At 47.2% G+C, this 18106-nt stretch overlaps 1 protein-coding gene across 2 annotated transcripts in view; it reads right to left on the bottom strand.

Annotated features, from left to right (window-relative positions):
- The window catches only part of FRMD4A (FERM domain containing 4A), a 231693-nt gene that overhangs the window by 137907 nt on the left and 75680 nt on the right, over positions 1 to 18106 (bottom strand). The window contains exons 1-2 of one of the 2 annotated variants that reach the window (XM_065637330.1): positions 5755 to 5802; positions 2205 to 2270 (exon numbers count right to left, since the gene is read on the bottom strand). In XM_065637330.1, coding sequence (XP_065493402.1) covers positions 2205 to 2270 — 66 coding nt within the window. In that variant the 5' untranslated portion in view covers positions 5755 to 5802. Of the gene's footprint in view, positions 1 to 2204; positions 2271 to 5754; positions 5803 to 18106 lie in introns of those variants that run through there. The other variant, XM_065637321.1, reaches the window with a different exon arrangement.

Consider the following 18106-nt stretch of genomic DNA (forward strand, 5'->3'; position numbering starts at 1 on the left):
TAGCCAGAAGCTCGAGGTTGGATGAACATTGTATTTATGGCTTCTTATTCAGTTCAGCTATGAGATAAGGTAATAATGAAAACAATAGTACTCAGAACTTACAAAGCAACTTTTATCTGAAATCTCACCACAAGTTACAAACAATACGGGTCAGTTGGTGAGATTTCCCCTGACAAAAGGCACGTTGCTCCCAGAGGGAGCCCAGTCGATTGGGGACCTGCTGGGGCAAAGCACAACTCAGATGAGTGGCATCACCCGCTCCTGTCCCGAGTGGACCTCCCCAAATCTGGTGGCTTTGCCCACACTTCACAGATGGGCAAACCAAAGCGTTGTGCCCACGTCTGCAAAGAGTATCAGTATTGGAGACATACTTCAATCCAAACATCCTCTTCCTCTGTTGTCTGTTCCACCCAGAAGTGATTTATTCACTATTACCCTGAGCAGAGGCTATCTAAGAGCATTGAAAAGCCTCATTTAACCAGAAAAACATCTGAGATGTCTCAGTGGGCAATCCTGTACACATAGGGATACGGTGGTGCTTGCAGATCTAGGTTAACCTGCATGCAACAGAGGTTACTGATTTTTCTGGCATGAATTTTTCATAGTCACTCCTCCTGGATTTCCCTATTCACAAGTTACTTGAAAAGAGCAAAATGATTTATTGTACAAATAAAATTCAACCACAGGTCACTTGCAAACTAGTTAGTGTGATTTAACAGAGCAATGCGCTTCCTATATTGATTCCAAGAAATCCCCATTGAAGGTGTGATCAAACACTTAAAAAAAATAATATCACATGCTATTGTTTCTGCTCACTCAGAAGTGGACACAGAGCTTCCTGAACGAATATCCTTGACTGTCATCTTCATTGTGGTTTTCTTTTTGTGTTACTGATAAAAACCCCAAATAAGCAGGTTAGCCAGGGCAGCTCATATAGATTTCCTGCAGTATATTTTAAACCGTTATTATTAATATTGTGAGCAGTGCTTTAGCAAAGCTGTTCTCCAATAACCCATTTGTTTTTAATTGAACTAAGAAAAATTTCAAAAGGCATTTATATGAAATAGGAAGCCAAGCGCTGCATCCTTGTGATGAAAGTGGCTGAACTTCCCCCACCCAGCTGCTAAGCGTCAGCAAGCTTGGCGCAGGGATGCTCGCAGTGCAGAGACCATTGGTACAGTGTTTTGTTTTAATTAGTCATCTTGATTTAGCTGTTCTCATTCCAGTCCTGGCCTGGCTCATTCATGATTATGCAGGCACTCTCTGATTGCGCTGAGCGTCACGGGGAATCCTTGGTGACTATATACTTGAAAAAATGTTACCCATTAACATTTTAATGGTATTTTTAAGCAGCTTTCCAGAAAGCGAGGCTGAATGTGCTTCCGGCAATTCAAGTCACCTTCAGCAATCCCCATTCAGGTTTGCCTGTACTGGGTAGGATCCTGCTCCCCTCCCAGTTCGGGAAGTTTCATTTCCTGCTTCTTGCACTGGCCAGGAGCCTTTGTGAAAGGAAAGACATTCTTCTAATTCTTGTTATTAACCCGTTGGTGATCTCCGAGACAAGAGCCAAAATTGTCAGAAAAGCTCGGGATGCTACAGCTTCCGTCAGCCCATCATTACACAACCAGCACCAGACTTTCATCTTTCTTAATTCTCCATCATTTTTTTTAATAAAAAATAAGGCAGATGAAGCGCAGACTTACTTTAATGCATATTTGTGTTTGACACGTGATTTACAACATCTGTAATATCTCCTGGTGCAGGTGGGTACATGTGGCACAGCCATCTCCGGCACGGACCCAGCATTGCACCCCTTAGGATGGCAAGTAAAGGAGATAAAAACAAATGCTGGAGGTATTTTAAGCAGATGCAATACATTTCTCAGAGCTAAGCAACGTCTCAAAAAATAGCTAAGTGATATAGTAATAATGTCAAAAATGACCAGAGCTGCTTTTCTATCTCACTGTCAGTGACTCGGACAGTTTTGGTGCAGAATAAAGCAACATATGTCCTGAATTATTCCTTCCCACAGGTATGTTTTTGCAGATCCTTCCCACTCAGCACTAATCAGCTTCCCTGAGCTCTGCCCGCAATCACGACATGAAGTTGCTGAGAAAACCAGATGAAAACCCTTTACACTCCCCACTCTGATGCAAATCCACTTCTGTAGCAGATTATCAGATGGCGAAACGTGCAGCTCCTACCTGAACGAGGAGCTCCAGCTTCCTGTCGTCAAGGAGGTGCACTTGGCATCTGCGGCCCTCCGTCATCTGCAAGAGAGAAGAGACACGGGTGTCAGGGCGCTGAGCGTTCCAGCTCGGCACGTGGCTGCTGGATCCCCGGTACAAGCTGGAGGCTTTAATTCACTGCAATCCGCCTTTTTTTTTTTTTTTTTTTTATTAATCCCCCTTCTTTTGGCACCAGCGGAAAGAAAAGACTGGAAGGCGAAAAAGAAAAGCCACCCCGGTAGCTGTCACGGAGCAGCGCGTGGCGTCTGCTTGGACACAGCTGCTGGGAGGAGGTTGTTCCAGTGTGAAAAATGGGGCGAGGGGGATGATTTCAGAGCAGGGGCCCTGACATTTCATACCGCAGCCTCTGGTTTTGCAACTAGCTTGGTCAGCCAAGGAGATGTCCAGACAAGTTTCCTCCAAACCCCTCAATAACAGTGATTCAGCCCTCCCAGAGGTAGCGCAGAGCAAACTGGGCTCATAGAATCATAGAATAGTTTTGGTTGGAAGAGATCCTCAAGATCATCGAGTCCAACCATTAACCCAACGCTGGCACTAAACCATGTCCTTAATAACCTAATCTAGATGTCTTTTAAACACCTCCAGGGACGGTGACTCCCCCACTTCCCCAGGCAGCCTGTTCCAGGCTCCTCCTGGGCTGTGCTGATGATGCTCCCTGGGGTTACACCAGCTGCTCGTTTGGGATTGAATCCCAAAATGAGCTTGTCCTACTTGGGGTGTCCTATTTAAGATGTACCACAGGAATCACTCATGATATCATTATATTGTTCCCAAGGTGCTTCCGCACCAGCACAGTTTGTTATAACTGCTAATAAATAATATCAATAAAACTTTTATGTATAGAGCACTTATAGAACATTTCCAAGGTCCTGTAGATTAGGGTGCTAAGAAATAAATGAGCTGTGGCCTGAGGAAACTCCTCTCCAGTTGGTCAAGCCCTTTCCTGACTCTCATCTCGCACAGAGCACCGTGAGGATCAACTTTGCTTTGCAGAGCTATGGATCCCGACTCAGCCCTGCAAAACCCTGCAGTGTGCGCAGGCACAATCCCACTGTCTGTTAATGGGATATGGACCCCCTAAGCCTCTTTGGCTCTTGGAAATCCCTTCCTCAGCACGACTTCGGCAGCACGCAGGCATCCTCCCGGTGGGGCTCACCCCACGGCACTCACACATGCCCAGACCCACAGCAGCACGGACTCAGCTCAGCCTCGCAGGGTGGCTGAGGCTCCTGGGGACCCACCACCCTCCAGCCAAGGCACCGTCCTGAGTGCTGCGTGAGTCCCCAGCTCTGTTTAATGACATTTTTTGCCATGGTGAGTCCTAAAGCATCACCTGAAAGTAGCAGAGGGTCCACAGGAGCCTGGCGGGGGGGTACGGGCTGTAGGGATGCAGCTGCCACAGCACCTTGGGCATTTCGGATCCCACCCATCACCTCTTCCCACCGGAGCCAGCTGAGCTGAGGCCCCAGTGCAAAGCCGTCTTGCAGAGAGCAGGGAGATGTGGGCTCAGGGGGTTAACTGAGGACAGCTCGGATTTCTGCTTTAGCTCTGCGGGTTAAAAATCACCCATTCGTGGCTTGATGGGGCCAGATGTGCTGGCATCTAGGAGGCAGTGGTGGAGGGCAGCCAGCAATGCCCCACCATCAAGGTCAGGCTGGACAGGGTTCTGAGCAACCCCATCTAGTTCAAGATATCCCTACTCATTGCATGGAGGTTGGAATAGATGACCTTTGAAGGTCCCTTCCAACCCAAGCTATTCTATGATTCTATGATCAGCTGCACCTGTTCGAGAGCCCAGGGGGTGAGTGGCCATTGCCATGGGGTCTGCAACCTTGGCCATCTCCAGCAACATCACCCTCACCCCACCACTTGCTGCTGTCAGCACAGGAGCCTGCCAGGCTCTCCTGGGTGCTCTTGTCCTACCTCTTGGCAGCTCTGTCCCACATCTATCTCCTTCTTTCCTGGGGCCAGGACAGACTGAGCCTTCTCCTGGCCTCAGCCTTTTCCCTGCAGCAAAAATTCAGGCGTGCAACAATTCAACTGAGCCCCAAGCTGGCTATGCAAGATATGGAAGTTATCATGAGACAACTTCAGTCAAAACGAGCTTTTCCCTTCAACTCATCTCAAATTTACAGTGCTGGCATGCACAATCCCATGCGATCCAAGCAGACTTTACCCCCGTTGTTACTCACACCCAAATGCCTCTGGAGCATCGTGTGTGCTAAAAATCATCGCTTTCCTTCTCATTTTCTGTGAGCACAACTGGAGCCCTGGCATTGCAGCCAAAGGAAAGCCTTGTAAAACAAGACTTCTCATAAACGTCAGCCTGTTACCGCCATGGCAATAAATTGTCTTCTTACGAGAGTTTCCTCTGGTAAAGTAATGTTACGCAAAATGTGGCTTCTCATAAGGTAGATTACTTGGTGAGTGAGATTTTTCTCTGTGAAATCTGTATTAAACTGCTTTCAGCTCAGTTGCAAAGCTATGCCAGAGGCTCACAGAAGGGCTTTGCAATGGTTTGTCCTGCTCAGAATAAGAGTGGTGTGGGAACCACAATCTTTCTCTGCTGGGCTTTCCCAGAAGATAAAACTCCGAGCGGCTGAGCTCTGCTTCGGCATCTCTCTCATCCTCTTACCGTCATATATCTGCTGCATCCCCAAGGTGGTGAGTATGCACCGATATTCCAGTTTTAATAGGAGTTCACCCAAGGCAAGAGAGAAAATGAGTTTACTGTGGAGGTGACACACGATGGCAGGGTTGGAAACACAGTCCAGCTTTCGCGTGTTATGCTCCAATTGGTTATACCAAAGTTGAAATGAGAATAAAAGAAGGTGAAAGGGGGAAGAGGGAAAATTTTCTGAGATGTTTGACTTTGTGCTTTAGTGTTTCAGCAAAGCACTTGCTTTCCGTGTGGAGCTTCTTTAGCTCTCCACGCTTCTCCAACCCAGAGTTTCTTATCTTCTTAGTGCTTTCACGGCTTAAAGAAATCCCAAATGCAAACAGCTGGTAACATGTAGTATCTGAATAAAGTGAAGCTCTGAAATGCAGCACGTGATGGCTGACTAATTACAAGGCATTTCATTAACATCACTTGCAGACAAGGGGGAGAGAAAGCAAATGGCTTTCACATCAGCTTGTCCACAGCAGTTCTGTCCATCAGCAAAGCGCCTGTCAGAGACCACAATATTTTTTATAGTTTGATCACACAGGCTGTGAGCACACAGCCAGGCACATGCTTTGTTTCTCTAGTGCCACCTCGTTTCTGTGCCTCTCACTTATTTGAAGGTTCATGCTACAGGCTAATGACCCCAGTTGTCCTGCGGGCTGTTTCCACCCAGGCTTTTCTACGCAAGAGAGGATCAAGAGCTGCTGCAGAAGCTGGAGAGGATGCATCAGCCACTGCACAGCCTTGGAGGGAGAAAAAGACCCATCGCTGACCCCTGCTACCAGCCCCAGGTACAAATGCAGACAGTGAAGGAGCCTTTGGTTTCATCTTGGCTGATACCTTGAAGCTCCGAAGGACCACAACGTATGTGGCTGGAGATCTGTTCCAGTATTTTCTTCTGTAGACAGGATGCTCAGCCATGGGCCATGGGCCTTTTCGCTTCCCTTAGAAACACAATGATTCTTTCCAAGAGAAAATAAAAGAAGGTAAAAGGTAGACTTCTTGCTGCATACAAGCTAAATTATGATGGTCCTGCCCTCCCTCCTTTCTGTTTTATTATTCCACTAGGTGTCTGAAGCCTGCACTATGTGCTTTTTTGCATCGTCGGATCAATACAAACTCTGCTAGTTTGTCAGAGCAAGAAGAGGGAACGTTTCAAAGCACAGTGAGAAGGAACTGATTTAGCACAGCCTGTCTGCATGAAAGGTGCTGCTTCTGATGCTTTGCAAACTGGCTGATCTGTGGTACCTGCTGCACTGCGGTGAGGCTGTGGCTGGCTCCTGGGGGACAAGTGAAGGAAAGCCTTCTGCTTCTCTGTGTAACCAGAGAAGGGAAATCAACCCTAAAGCCCTACAGATGGGAACATGGGAGCAGGAGGTCACTGAGCATGAGCTAAGTAGCACCAGAGTTTGGATGGAGGATGACTACAAGGAGTGAATCGAGGTCCTCCTCTGCCTAGACTCTTACCCAGAGAAGGATAAGGGGAACTGAGAGCTAGGAGGCACAAAGGTACAGCTTTCCCTTCGCCATGGAAAAACTGAACATCAGCAAAGAGACAAGAAGCAGTGGTTGGGCAGAGCTGTTTACGGAAGAGGATGCTTGATATGAAAGTGAGGGAGTCTGCTGCTGATCAAGTCTTGGGTTTCACTGTGAGCTCGATAAGTGAGTTTTCCTGCACCAACACATCCCCCAATTTCCTCCTGGCGACAAGAGCCCTCCACCCTAACTCCAGAAAGTAAAGAGTCAAGTGTGTAGTTCAACCTAACAGTTGAGATACCCTTGATGCTCAAAGAAGGGAGAACTTCCAGACATTTCATGTTAGCTGAGACAATTCCCAGGTGAGCTCCTTGGTTGTTTCTGCTGCTTGCTCAGCTCCTTGCACAAGGTTTGTCCCATAGAATCATAGAATCATTTTGGTTGGAACAGACCCTCAAGGTCATTGAGTCCAACCATAACCTCACTCTGGCACTAAACCATGTCCCTAAGAACCTCATCTACGTGTCTTTTAAACACCTTCAGGGATGGTGACTCAACCACTTCCCTGGGCAGCCTGTTCCAGTGCCTGACAACCCTTTCTGGGAGCAAACTTTTCCTAATATCCAATCTAAACCTTCCCTGGTGCAACTTGATTCAATTTCATCTCATCCTATCACTTGCTACCTGGGAGAAGAGACCAACACCCTATATGCTACAATTTTCTTTCCATACCCTGAGCTGGGCTCTAGTGCTCAGCCCAGAAGAGCTTTCCAACTGCCAAAGATGCTGTACCCACATCAGCCCCCCTAATTTCCAATGCCTCTCAAGAGGTGAAAGGAGGTGGGACTGCGTTAGATGCTCCTGAGTGCTAATAGCTCATCCTTATGGCAGGGGACTGCACACGCTGGGTGTGAATATGGGCCACATGCATTTGATGGGCCAGACTTATCATGAACTCAGATGGAAGTTATGCGCCAAAATACAGAACAGATTTTTTTTTTTCGAAACAGCTCAGTAGGTCACATTTTTCTGAAAATCTGCCTCTTTTTTTCGTGCCTGCGCATGTGGCATGACCCCCAAGCACTTGAAGAGCTGAACATGAGTGCTTTTAAAAGGCTTTGTCATTTATGCACATGAGTTTGTAAAGACTAGGGATAATACATCTCGAAAACACAAACACAGATGGTGCTTGTAAGGCACATGTAGATCTGAAGAAACATATTTTTGTGGATTATGTGCTGAATTAGTATGCAGGAGAGCTGATCGTATGCAAGGCATGCATTCTTACTCTGCTCCTTGGCTTCTGTACATTCAGGATGGGAAAACTGATGCTGATGTCTTTTGCAAAATGCTTTGAGATCCCTCAGTGACAACATGACCTGACATAGAATCATAAAATAGTTTGGGTTGGAAGGGACCTTCAAAGCTCATCCAGCCCAAGCCCTGCCATGAGCAGGGACATCTGCACCAGCTCAGGTTGCTCAGAGCCCCGTCCAGCCTGGCCTGGGATGTCTCCAGGGATGGGGCATCCACCACCTCTCTGGGCAACCTGGGACAGGGTTTCACCACCCTCAGTGTAAAAAATTTCTTCCTCAAGTATAGCCTGAATCTCGCCTCTTCTAGTTTAAAATTATCACCCCTTGTCTTGTCATAACACGCCCTTGTAAAAAGTCTGTCCCCATCCCTCATGCTTGTTTGTTCTCTCTAATACAGAGATGCTACAGAAAGGAAATCTCTGTCATGGTTACTTGTGGGATCTTCTGAATTATAGCTGTTTTTTCTCAAGGAAAGAACATTTTAATTACCTTTATCACAAGACTCTAAATCTCCTTTGGAGGCTCCTACCCAAATATTTACACAACAGGTTTCCAAGGGAAGGCAAGCTGGTGGTTGTTTTGCTCTTTGGCATGAACTGCTCTGGTGACTGCCCTCCTTTCTATTCATCTTTGCTGTAACTCCAAACATTGTCTCAGAGAATCCTATAAACTGTCCTTAACACAGCCTGAAAACCCACACCTCACCCAGCTAATCCCTGCACGCCCGTTACTTCATCAGTAAATTATCAACTGCCCACAGAACTGCTCCATCCGACAGAAACAGCAAAGGCGATGGGAGGAAACAGCTCCAAAGGGAACCTTTCCCTTCCAAAACGAAAAAACCCTCCTGGTGAAAGCGCCGTCACACTAAATAACTCAAAGGCACCAAATGCAAATGCTACTTACAACGGCAGTTCTATAAATATCCACGGCACGTTTCATTAGCCAGCGACTGCAGAAATAAAGAGGTATACAGTGTATTCTTCCATGACTCAAATCAGAAATTATAATTGGAGGCAGAATATTTCCTAAATGTTCGCTGCCTGTATGAGAGTCAATTACTGTGCTGAATACACGAAAATCTGTTGTCGCTTTGCCCGTCGTTTGGACAGACCTGCTGAAAGGAGATAGGGAGAGATGGCAGCCCACTGATTACAGTGAACTATTAGACTAAACATGCTGCTCCCACTCGACCACTTCTTACTGCCTTCTCATCCTGGCAGCTCCTAAGCTTGTACGGGGAGAGAAGGGGGAAAAGCAGTGTGTTTTTGGATGTCTTCACAGTGTATTTTCTGTACATGGCAGTACTTCACTTTGCCGAATTGTGGCCGGTCTTGCAAGTGGCCGCCTGTTGCCCTGACCAGCACGGTATCTTCACTTGCCTATATCCATCTGTCACCTCCTGTCCTACACTCACACTTCAAGTCTGGAGTGCTGCATCCAGCTCTGGGGTCCTCAGCACAGGACACACACGGACCTGCTGGAGAGGGGCCAGAGGAGCCACAGAAATGACCCGAGGCTGGAACAGCTCTGCTGGGAGGACAGGCTGAGAGAGCTGGGGTGTTCAGCTGGAGAAGAGAAGCTCCGGGGAGACCTTATTGTGGCCTTTCAGTGCTTAAAAGGGCTGATAAGAAAGATGGGGACAGACTTTTTAGCAGGGCCTGTTGTGATAGGACAAGGGGTGATGGTTTTAAACTAAAGGAGGGGAGATTCAGGCTAGACACGAGGAAGAAATTTATTACACTGAAGGTGGTGAAACCCTGTCCCAGGTTGCCCAGAGAGGTGGAGACATCCCAGGCCAGGCTGGACGGGGCTCTGAGCAACCTGAGCTGGGTGCAGATGTCCCTGCTCATGGCAGGGGTGGCACTGGGTGAGCTTTGAAGGTCCCTTCCAACCCAAACTGTTCTATGATTCTATGATCCTAGAAGAATGGCCTATCTTTCTTTTTTTTTTCTGTGTGCTCACAGAGCATCCTCCCCAGTCACTGGTCTGCATCAGCACCTAAGAAATAATACTTACAGTGACTGGGATGAAGATGTCTGTGAGATAGTGTGCAAAGAGCTGAGCTACACGGTAAATCCTTTCATGGGCACCTGGGTAGAAGGGACATGGCCACAGATGACTCTGAGCTTGATGTGGAGCAGCGCTGGCCAGGTGGTTGGGGAGCAGGCAAGGCTCTGCCCGGAGGAGGCTTGCTCATTTTTGCAGTCCTTTGGTTGCGACTCAGTGGGAGCAAGCCCTGACAAAGGGAAGTGAGATGAGTTTTGGTGCGAATCTGGTTGATCTGTCCCAGCCATGGGGCTTTCATGGCACCCTGCGCTGGCAGGCACATCACTGTCGTTTGCAGCACTGCTCGTGCCATCTTGCTTTCCAGGTCCAATGCCCTTGTACACACTGATGTCCACTGCCCTTCCCCTTCACCCTTCAGGCCAGGCTGGCTTCCACCTGAGCCTTGGTGGCTTGAACCTCTGAGGATGGGGAGACAGCCAGGACAAACTCTTGTTTCTGAATATGTTCCACATTTCTACTATTTATTTCCATGAGCCTTTCCTAAACCAAAAGTGTAAAGTCTGGTTTGTAATTATTATTTCAAGAGGGATAAAATTATTCTAATCAGGCACAAGGCTCCAGGCATAGGAAGCACAGGTCTATACAGCCTGTCCTGTCTGTGAAGGTCAGAGACAGTCCATAACATGGGCTGAGCTTTCTGAAATGAACTGGTACAGAATCACAGAATCATTTTGCTTGGAAGAGACCCTTAAGATCATTGAGTCCAAACATAACCTAAATCTAGCACTAAACCATGCCCCTAAGAACCTCATCTACACATTTCTTTTAAACCCCTCCAGGGATGGTGACTCAACCACTTCCCTGGGCAGAAGTACCAATGTTTCTCACCACAATGTTTAGGAAGCCCTTAGAAAACACTTCTGCCATGCAAATTTGTTCATGTGTTGATTTCCTATTGGAAAGGCTCTGGAGCAGGAGAGATTAGTTGTAAGGCAGTTGCTTTTTCACTAGGAAGGGTATCCCAGCTGCATCCTCAGGCAGAAGAATGAAGATGATACATATTCAAAGAAATAGAGGGGTCCTTTTTAGGAAGGGAACTTGGTTGTAAATGGAGCTTTGGAGCTGTAAAGTGGAGCCTAGGAAACATGCTGTAGATGTGGTTAGTGACGATGCGAAGAGAAGTGGCTGATGGCTGATGCATAACCAGACTCCAATGTCTAATTCAGCGTGGGTTTTCCTGCTATTGAAGCATTCTGAGGGTCTGTGAAGTACATGCACGGTCCATAGCTGAATTGAATGGCCAGAAAGTATATGCTGACAACAATGCCGCATCTCCTGCAGGTTTTGTAGGACCAGAGGACCGTATCATGTCCATGGCCTTTAGCTTTCCATACAAGCTTCTTTAACCCACCCCTTGAAAAATCAATGTCCTTACCCACGGGCTAGGGAATGGAGATGAAATTGCTGAAACCATGGTTACAGATACAGCTCTTAAAAACTTCTCCTGTCCTGCAGGAAAGGAGGGCTGCTGTCCCGTGGAGGAGCTTGATGTTCCTCACTGCATGGAGGAGCTGCACAGGGGATGTGTTTAAGAGCAGTTGCATCAAGTGGTGTGATCATTTCTGCAAATGGTCCTTTGCCAGAAGGATGGGAAAAAAAAAAGTGCACAACAGCTTCAGCAATTAGAAAGCAAGAATTCTCCTTTAGAAAGGAGGTGGGATGGTGTCAGCCACAGTGTCACCCCGGCGGAAGCACCTCGTGAATGGCACGACCCAGTCATTGTGTGGATGCTGATGGGCTGATGGGGAGCGATGGGATAAAAATTAAGGCGAGCTAAAGGCCGAGTGACCTGGTGACTTCCCTGTTTTGTCTTGAGAGCTGACAAAGGAGTTCCTGGCCTGCCCAGGGGCTCTTTGCTTCCTCCACACAGTGTTTTCCAGCCTTGCTTGGGCTCCTGCATCACCCGAGGACATCTGCACAGGTTATTTCTCATGCCTCCTCTAAACAACGCTCAGCAAAAATGCTCTGATTCAGCAAAGCACATGGCTGTGTCCATAAATCCCTTTTATTTCAGTGTGACATAAGCAAGTGTTTAAGTGGCTTACTGTATCAGGGCTGAAATGAAAACCCGTCTCCTACAGTCCCTAAGTCTATTTACAACATCAAGCAATAACTCTCAGGCGAACTTTAAAGCCGGAAACGCCACGTCTTAAAACACTTGGTGCTTGAGCCACGTAGTTACAATTAAATCTAATTCTGGTGCCACATTTTAAACCAACCAGGGTATTACCCAGCAGACGCCTAAATCGCCGCTCTGAGAGCAGCCAGCCTCGGAGGCCTGATTTCAGTTACATCCTGAGATAAGAAAGTCCTTTCCTGGACAGACCGGCTTCCTCACTAGAATGGAGGTTGTGCTGGTTTATGTCACGTATTGTTTTCTTTCTTAAAAATAATGCAGATCTGAATATTTTCAAATACAAAGAGAGGCAGAACATCTTACGCTTTCCCTGCCTTCTGATGTTGATGCAGGAGGAGAGGGTATTCCCAATGTGTACTTTTCACTGTGTTTGACTCACCCTCGAAACTCTGTCCATTCCCTTTCTTGACATGAAAGTAAACAAGTTACCAGCTTAAAAATACATCAGCTTCCAAGCATTATCCCCACTATTAACCAGGCAGGAGTGGAGACCATAGGAGCTCTGCGACGGTCAGAGCATCGTCTGAACTCTGGAGCTGAGGCTGACCACAGGCAGGTGGCACAGTTTTCAGTATTATTTATTATTTTTAGTCTAGAGGATTCACTGGCCACAGATGTCTTAAACCTTACAGATTTGCAACCCCTTCTGCACTCAGGAGAATTATGTCTGGATAAACCTTCTCATCTGGTCAGTTGTGCATGTGGTTCAGCTTTGACATCTGCTTTGGGCCAATGTTTCTGGGTCAAGAACATGCCAGAGCTCTTAAAACCTTGCTTCAAACTAGGATGCTACAGCTATCATCTTCTCCACTTTTACCTGGCAAGCCTGTGTTGTTCCTATAGTCTTTCTGCATGTGCAGTGCACCCAGCTATGGGTAAGGACTGTGTGGAGAATAAATTATAAATAAATAATTGTGCAATTGAGGCAGCCCAGCTGCTCCTCCTTCTCCTGCCAGCCTGGGACACTTCCCTGTGGTCAGTGCTTTCATGCAGATGAGTTTTAACTGAGTCAGGGAATGGGGTTTCCATCTTCTCCTGTTGGACTTCCCTGCACAGCCTCATAGACCTGGTAGATCAGCTCCTGCCTGGGGCTGACCACAAGACCCGGTGAGAGAGGAGAGCCACAAGTGCTGTTCCCCTGTTCATCACTCTTTATGGAGCAGATGACAAGCTGTACACCGTGAGCATTAAGGAATATTTTTAGGTGTGGTGAAACCACTTAATCCACGTGAAGCTATTGCAACCAGAGGGTTGCTTCCTACGGGAAGTGGAAGGCAAGTGCCTAGGGCAGCCTACAGTCTCATCCCACTTTCACAGAATCACAGAATCACAGAACGGTTGGGGTTGGAAGGGACCTCTGCAGATCATCCAGTCCAACCCACCTGCTAAAGCAGGTTCACCAGAGCAGATCGCACAGGAATGTGTCCAGGTGGGTTTGAATGTCTCCAGAGAAGGAGACTCCACAACCTCTCTGGGCAGCCTGGTCCAGGGCTCTGGCACCTCAAAGGAAAGAAGTTTCTCCTCATATTCAGATGGAACCTCCTGTGCTTCAGTCTGTGCCTGTTGCCCCTCATCCTATCATTGGGCACCACTGAACAGAGTCTGGTCCATCCTCTTGACACCTATGCTTGAAATATTTATAAGCATTGATAAGATCCCTTCTCAGCTTCTCCTCTCCAAGCTGAACAGCCCCAGCTCTCTCAGTCTCTTCTCATAAGAAAGATGCTCCAGACTCCTCATCATCTTCGTAGCCCGCCGCTGGACTCCCTCCAGTAATTCTTTGCCCTTCTTAAACTGGGGACCCCAGACCTTACGGACCTTGGGGCAATTCATCTGTCCTATGCTATTCATCTGCGTGCCAAAGTAATGCCCAAAGGCTGCAAAAGTGCCACTGTGACCAAAAAAACATAGCAAAAAATAAGCTCCCCATGCCTACATTAATCAGGCGACAGGCAACCTTCCTTGCTGCCAGCTTCCCAGTTAATACCCAGGATAACTTGCCCTGTTATAACATCTGAGCTAACTCAGCTCAGCCAAACTGTGTAAAGAACATCTTTGTTTTGTGAGTTTTTATTTTTTTTCCTCGCCCAGAGCGAGCTTATCTTCTAGATAATAATCACTTTAAGGCAAGTCCAGTAGTTTCATGCCATGTTTGCGCATTATATACAAGAGCCGCCATCCATCATTTGGGTTGCCAGTCCCTAATGCGGCCCGAAGAAATAAATGTAAACGGCAGAACTAAAATGAGACGCTCAGAAGAAAAGAGGATAAAGGATCTCTGGCATCTTTGCACAAGGACAAGCAACGGGGCCTTGGGACAGGTGCTCCATCAACTTTTGAGCATGGCCATGCTTCAGGAAAACCATGGTATGCCCTGGGAGAGGTCTTGCTTCCCCTGGAAGAGCTCTGTATTTACTCTGCTCGCTATGCACAAAGGACACAGCGTGGTCTAAGGGAGAAGGATCTAAATTATCTGCCAGGGTAATCCACTGATGGGCTCCGCAGCCTTTTATAGGTTGTATCAGCTTCTCTGTGGGGACACTTGGTGACCTTCTGGTTCATTCCCAACTACATACTGCGTCAAGCACCATGAGTCATCATCGTGATAAAGACGGTTGTGGCGTTAAAGTACATAGCAATAGATTATTATCATTATTATTTTTCCCAAAGATGTTAGAATATCTGTTAATCTCTCCTACGTCTGACTTTTAATTCCTTGTAAGCATAATAAAAATGTAATTTTTTGTACGGTTTCACACTTCAAGCATGGCATATTTTCAGCAAACTGTTCCAGATATCACTCATTTGTGCATGTAGACAGAATGGTAATTACATGAGAGCATCCGAGTCTTCTGGGAAAACATTTGCAGGAGGTTTGGTTTAGTTATAGAGGAGAACAGGACAATTTATTTGCTACTGAAACTAGTGTGATTTGCTGAAGAAAAAAAAATAATCAATGTAAGTTCATAGGAGAATGACCAAAGTGACCCGAGGCAACAGAAGCAGTAATATGTGTGAAATATTTTTAAAGGACAAATTAAGATTTAAGACTTAAAGTGTCCTTTTAGCTCTCATTGACTGGTTTGTACCTACTGTATCACTAAGCATTCGGAGGTGTGAGCAGTGATTGCCCTGATCAATGGAGCTGAAGCACTGGGCAGTGCCTCACCCAGATATTCTGCAGCAGAGAGGATCAATAGATAGCACTGAGCAGTGTCATATATAACACATAATAGGAAACACACTTGCAGAAATCATTGCAGATATGAAAAAAAAAAAAAGTAAAATGTTAACCTGTACACAGAAGTGTGTGGTTTCTTTTTTTTTTAAAAAAAAATTATTTTTTCTTCTTGTTTCAAATAACGCTCTAAGAACTGATCTGCTTCCAGTGGAAAAACATGTCACCGGGTTGTTTCCAGCCACTGTTAATCAGCAGGTTTGACATACATTTGATGTCGCGAGTTGCGGCTGGTGCCCAGGCTGGGCATCCGCCAGCGGTTCTGCCTGAGCCGCAGCAGCTGAGGGGGTCGGTGCTGGGTGGACATCACCCCCCAGCTGGGTTTCACAGCAGGACAGGGTGAAACGCAGAGTACATTCAAATGACAAGCAGCTGACTCATCCTCGGAGATGCAGGTGTGTTTTAGAAACGGGATCTGGTTGCAAAAGGCTGGTTTGACCATTTCTGCTCCTGCTTTGCTCGGGAGCAGCCGGTGCTGAGCAGGGCAGAGCTGGGGCTGCATGGTGGGGACATCTCCAATAGGTTCTGCATGCACACCTGGCTGGGTGAGGAGCATGGAGAGGTCCTACCTGCCTTCTCTTGTCCTGATAGGGAAATCTGCCTCCAGGACATATAACCTGTGCTTTTACACTCCCATTAATCTTCTGAGTAATGCCAGGATTTTGCAATGCCTGTACTGGAAATGCTTTGCCTGTTAGTGCAGAAAGATTGGGTCCTCTCTGCATCAAGACACCTCAAAATGTAATGACATCCTGCAACCTCTGCACAGGAGGAACCTGGAATGAACACCTCAAGGTCAGCCTGTGTGTTTGTAACAGACACCTGGGCCTTTTAAGAGCTGGGAAAAGATGTTCCCTTCTGGAAGACACAGCAGCTCTTTAGTACTGTGCAGAATCGATGCAGAAGAGTTAAGGATGGGAAGTAAAGAGGGAACAGCCTGATGCAATGTCTGCAAACTCAGCAGCTGGATCCGATACTCCCGAGCCCTGCACTCTTAGGATTCAATACGCATTTTGGAGCAGCATTTGCTGCAGATGCAATCGGCAGTGCCTGTGAGAGGGGACTGAGACAGCGAGGACACAACCCAGCACCTTCACATTAGCAGATTCCCCACAGAATCACCATTGGTGTTCCCAGAGCATTTCAGAAAGCACCTTCCGCAGTGCAACGTAGGGGAAAAGCAGAGTCAGTGCTTCCCTGCAGCTCCCCCCAGTCTTGGTGAGGCACGAGTCTCCTTCCTCTGCCACTCATTCTCACCACTTATTTCAGGACAAGCCCAGTTCAGAATTGCAGAAGGCAAGGGAAGCTACCTTCCAAATTTATTGTTCAGCATGCTTCCATGCTGGGGCGTGTGTGCGCACAAAAGAAGTACTGTATCTGATTACACGTCCCCTAAATCACCTGTGTCCCCTGGAGTGCTCCATTTCGGTAGGAGATGAGTTTCTGGTGGCACACAAGCACACACACGGCAGTGCTGTGTTGAGATGATGGGCATCTTCACAAAACCCTGGCTGGAGATAGCCAGGAGAGATACCATCCACACTGAGCAGGGACAAAACTGATTTTTAAAGGTGGAAAGAGCTCAATCCACGCTCTCCTCTCCAGGACAAGCACTGAGCTTCAGCTTCAGATTTTGTGCTGACTTTTCAAGCTGCTAACCTGATGCACTAGCTTTCCACTCCTGGCGTGTCCTGCCCCAACCTGGTGTGAAAGCAGCAGGGTCAGCCGGTGGCTGCTCCGCTATCTGCAAAGCACTTCCAGCTGTGAAATATTTCAGCTGGGATGGAGGGGACGCCAACAGCACCCGCAGCGTGTGTGGCGCAGCTGCAGCCACGTTCAGTCCCACGCGGTCAGGAAACCCAAACAAGGGTGAATTTATTTTGGTTGGGAGATGTGGGAACTTCTAAGAAGAAAAAAAATATATATAATCTAAACACAGAGCCTGAGCCTTGTGGGTTGGCAAGTCCAACAGCCATTGTCAAAACGTAACACGTTACACGCGGAAATGTATGCGCAAAGGGTTTCTGTAGCCAAAATGGGAATATCAACATCTTTTGGTTGGCAGCTTTCTAGGAGATTTTCAGTGGACCCTTTTACAGTGAATTTAAGTAAATAAGGATCATCTTGTCTCCCTTTTTTCTGCTGTCAAGGACTTTACCCAAAGATTACTACAGTAGGTCACACGATACAGCACCAGTGCAAGATAGAGAGTGGAAAGGGTATTTTTTCACCCATTAGCGATCTTTTCTTGAGGGTGGGAGACAGCGACTGTTTAATACCACATGAAAACTTCACACAGCAGCTCAGGACGAGAGCAGAAAGATGGTGTACCTGCTAGGAAAGGAGCCAGAGGGGGTTGTAAGCAAGAACATCATTAACTGCACTGGAAATCAGATGGTCCCTGCTTCTCTGGTCTCCTTGGTGCTTTAAAGCTGGGCAAGTCCCACCCCACCCCATAGAGATGCACCCAGAGTATCCGGCACCATTCACGTGGCCACAGAGAAGTACAACACTGAGAAGCAGAGGTACATCAAGCTCTTCTACTTATTTTGACAGGCAGGCTACTGGGACTAAACACAGACAAGGAATAAACCTTCAGGCTCCCATCGACCTGCAAGTAGGTGGAATGCAAAGGGGATTTGGAGCAGAGGGAGGCAGGATCGAACCCTACGTGTTTGCGGTTCGTCAACATGAAAGTGCTCCCAGAAGCTCAGAGCTGATCAAACATCTGGCCAGGGCATCTTCACAGCATCAGATCAGAGGGAAAAGTAGTCAAAGTCACTTTTGGTCCTTGATGAGATTTATCTCCAGAGCAGAAGACAGGGGCTCCAACTCTTTGTGCAGCCTTGGAGAATAATTTGTGGTTTTCTAGGAAATGGCACATATTGAGGTTTAGAGAAGGGCTGGAAATTAAATTGTTAAAAAGCCTGGGAGAAGGATAAATATCAGGGGATG

The sequence above is a fragment of the Caloenas nicobarica genome, chromosome 1 (genome assembly GCF_036013445.1).
Source record: "Caloenas nicobarica isolate bCalNic1 chromosome 1, bCalNic1.hap1, whole genome shotgun sequence".
In the NCBI taxonomy this organism is placed as follows: Eukaryota; Metazoa; Chordata; class Aves; order Columbiformes; family Columbidae; genus Caloenas; species Caloenas nicobarica.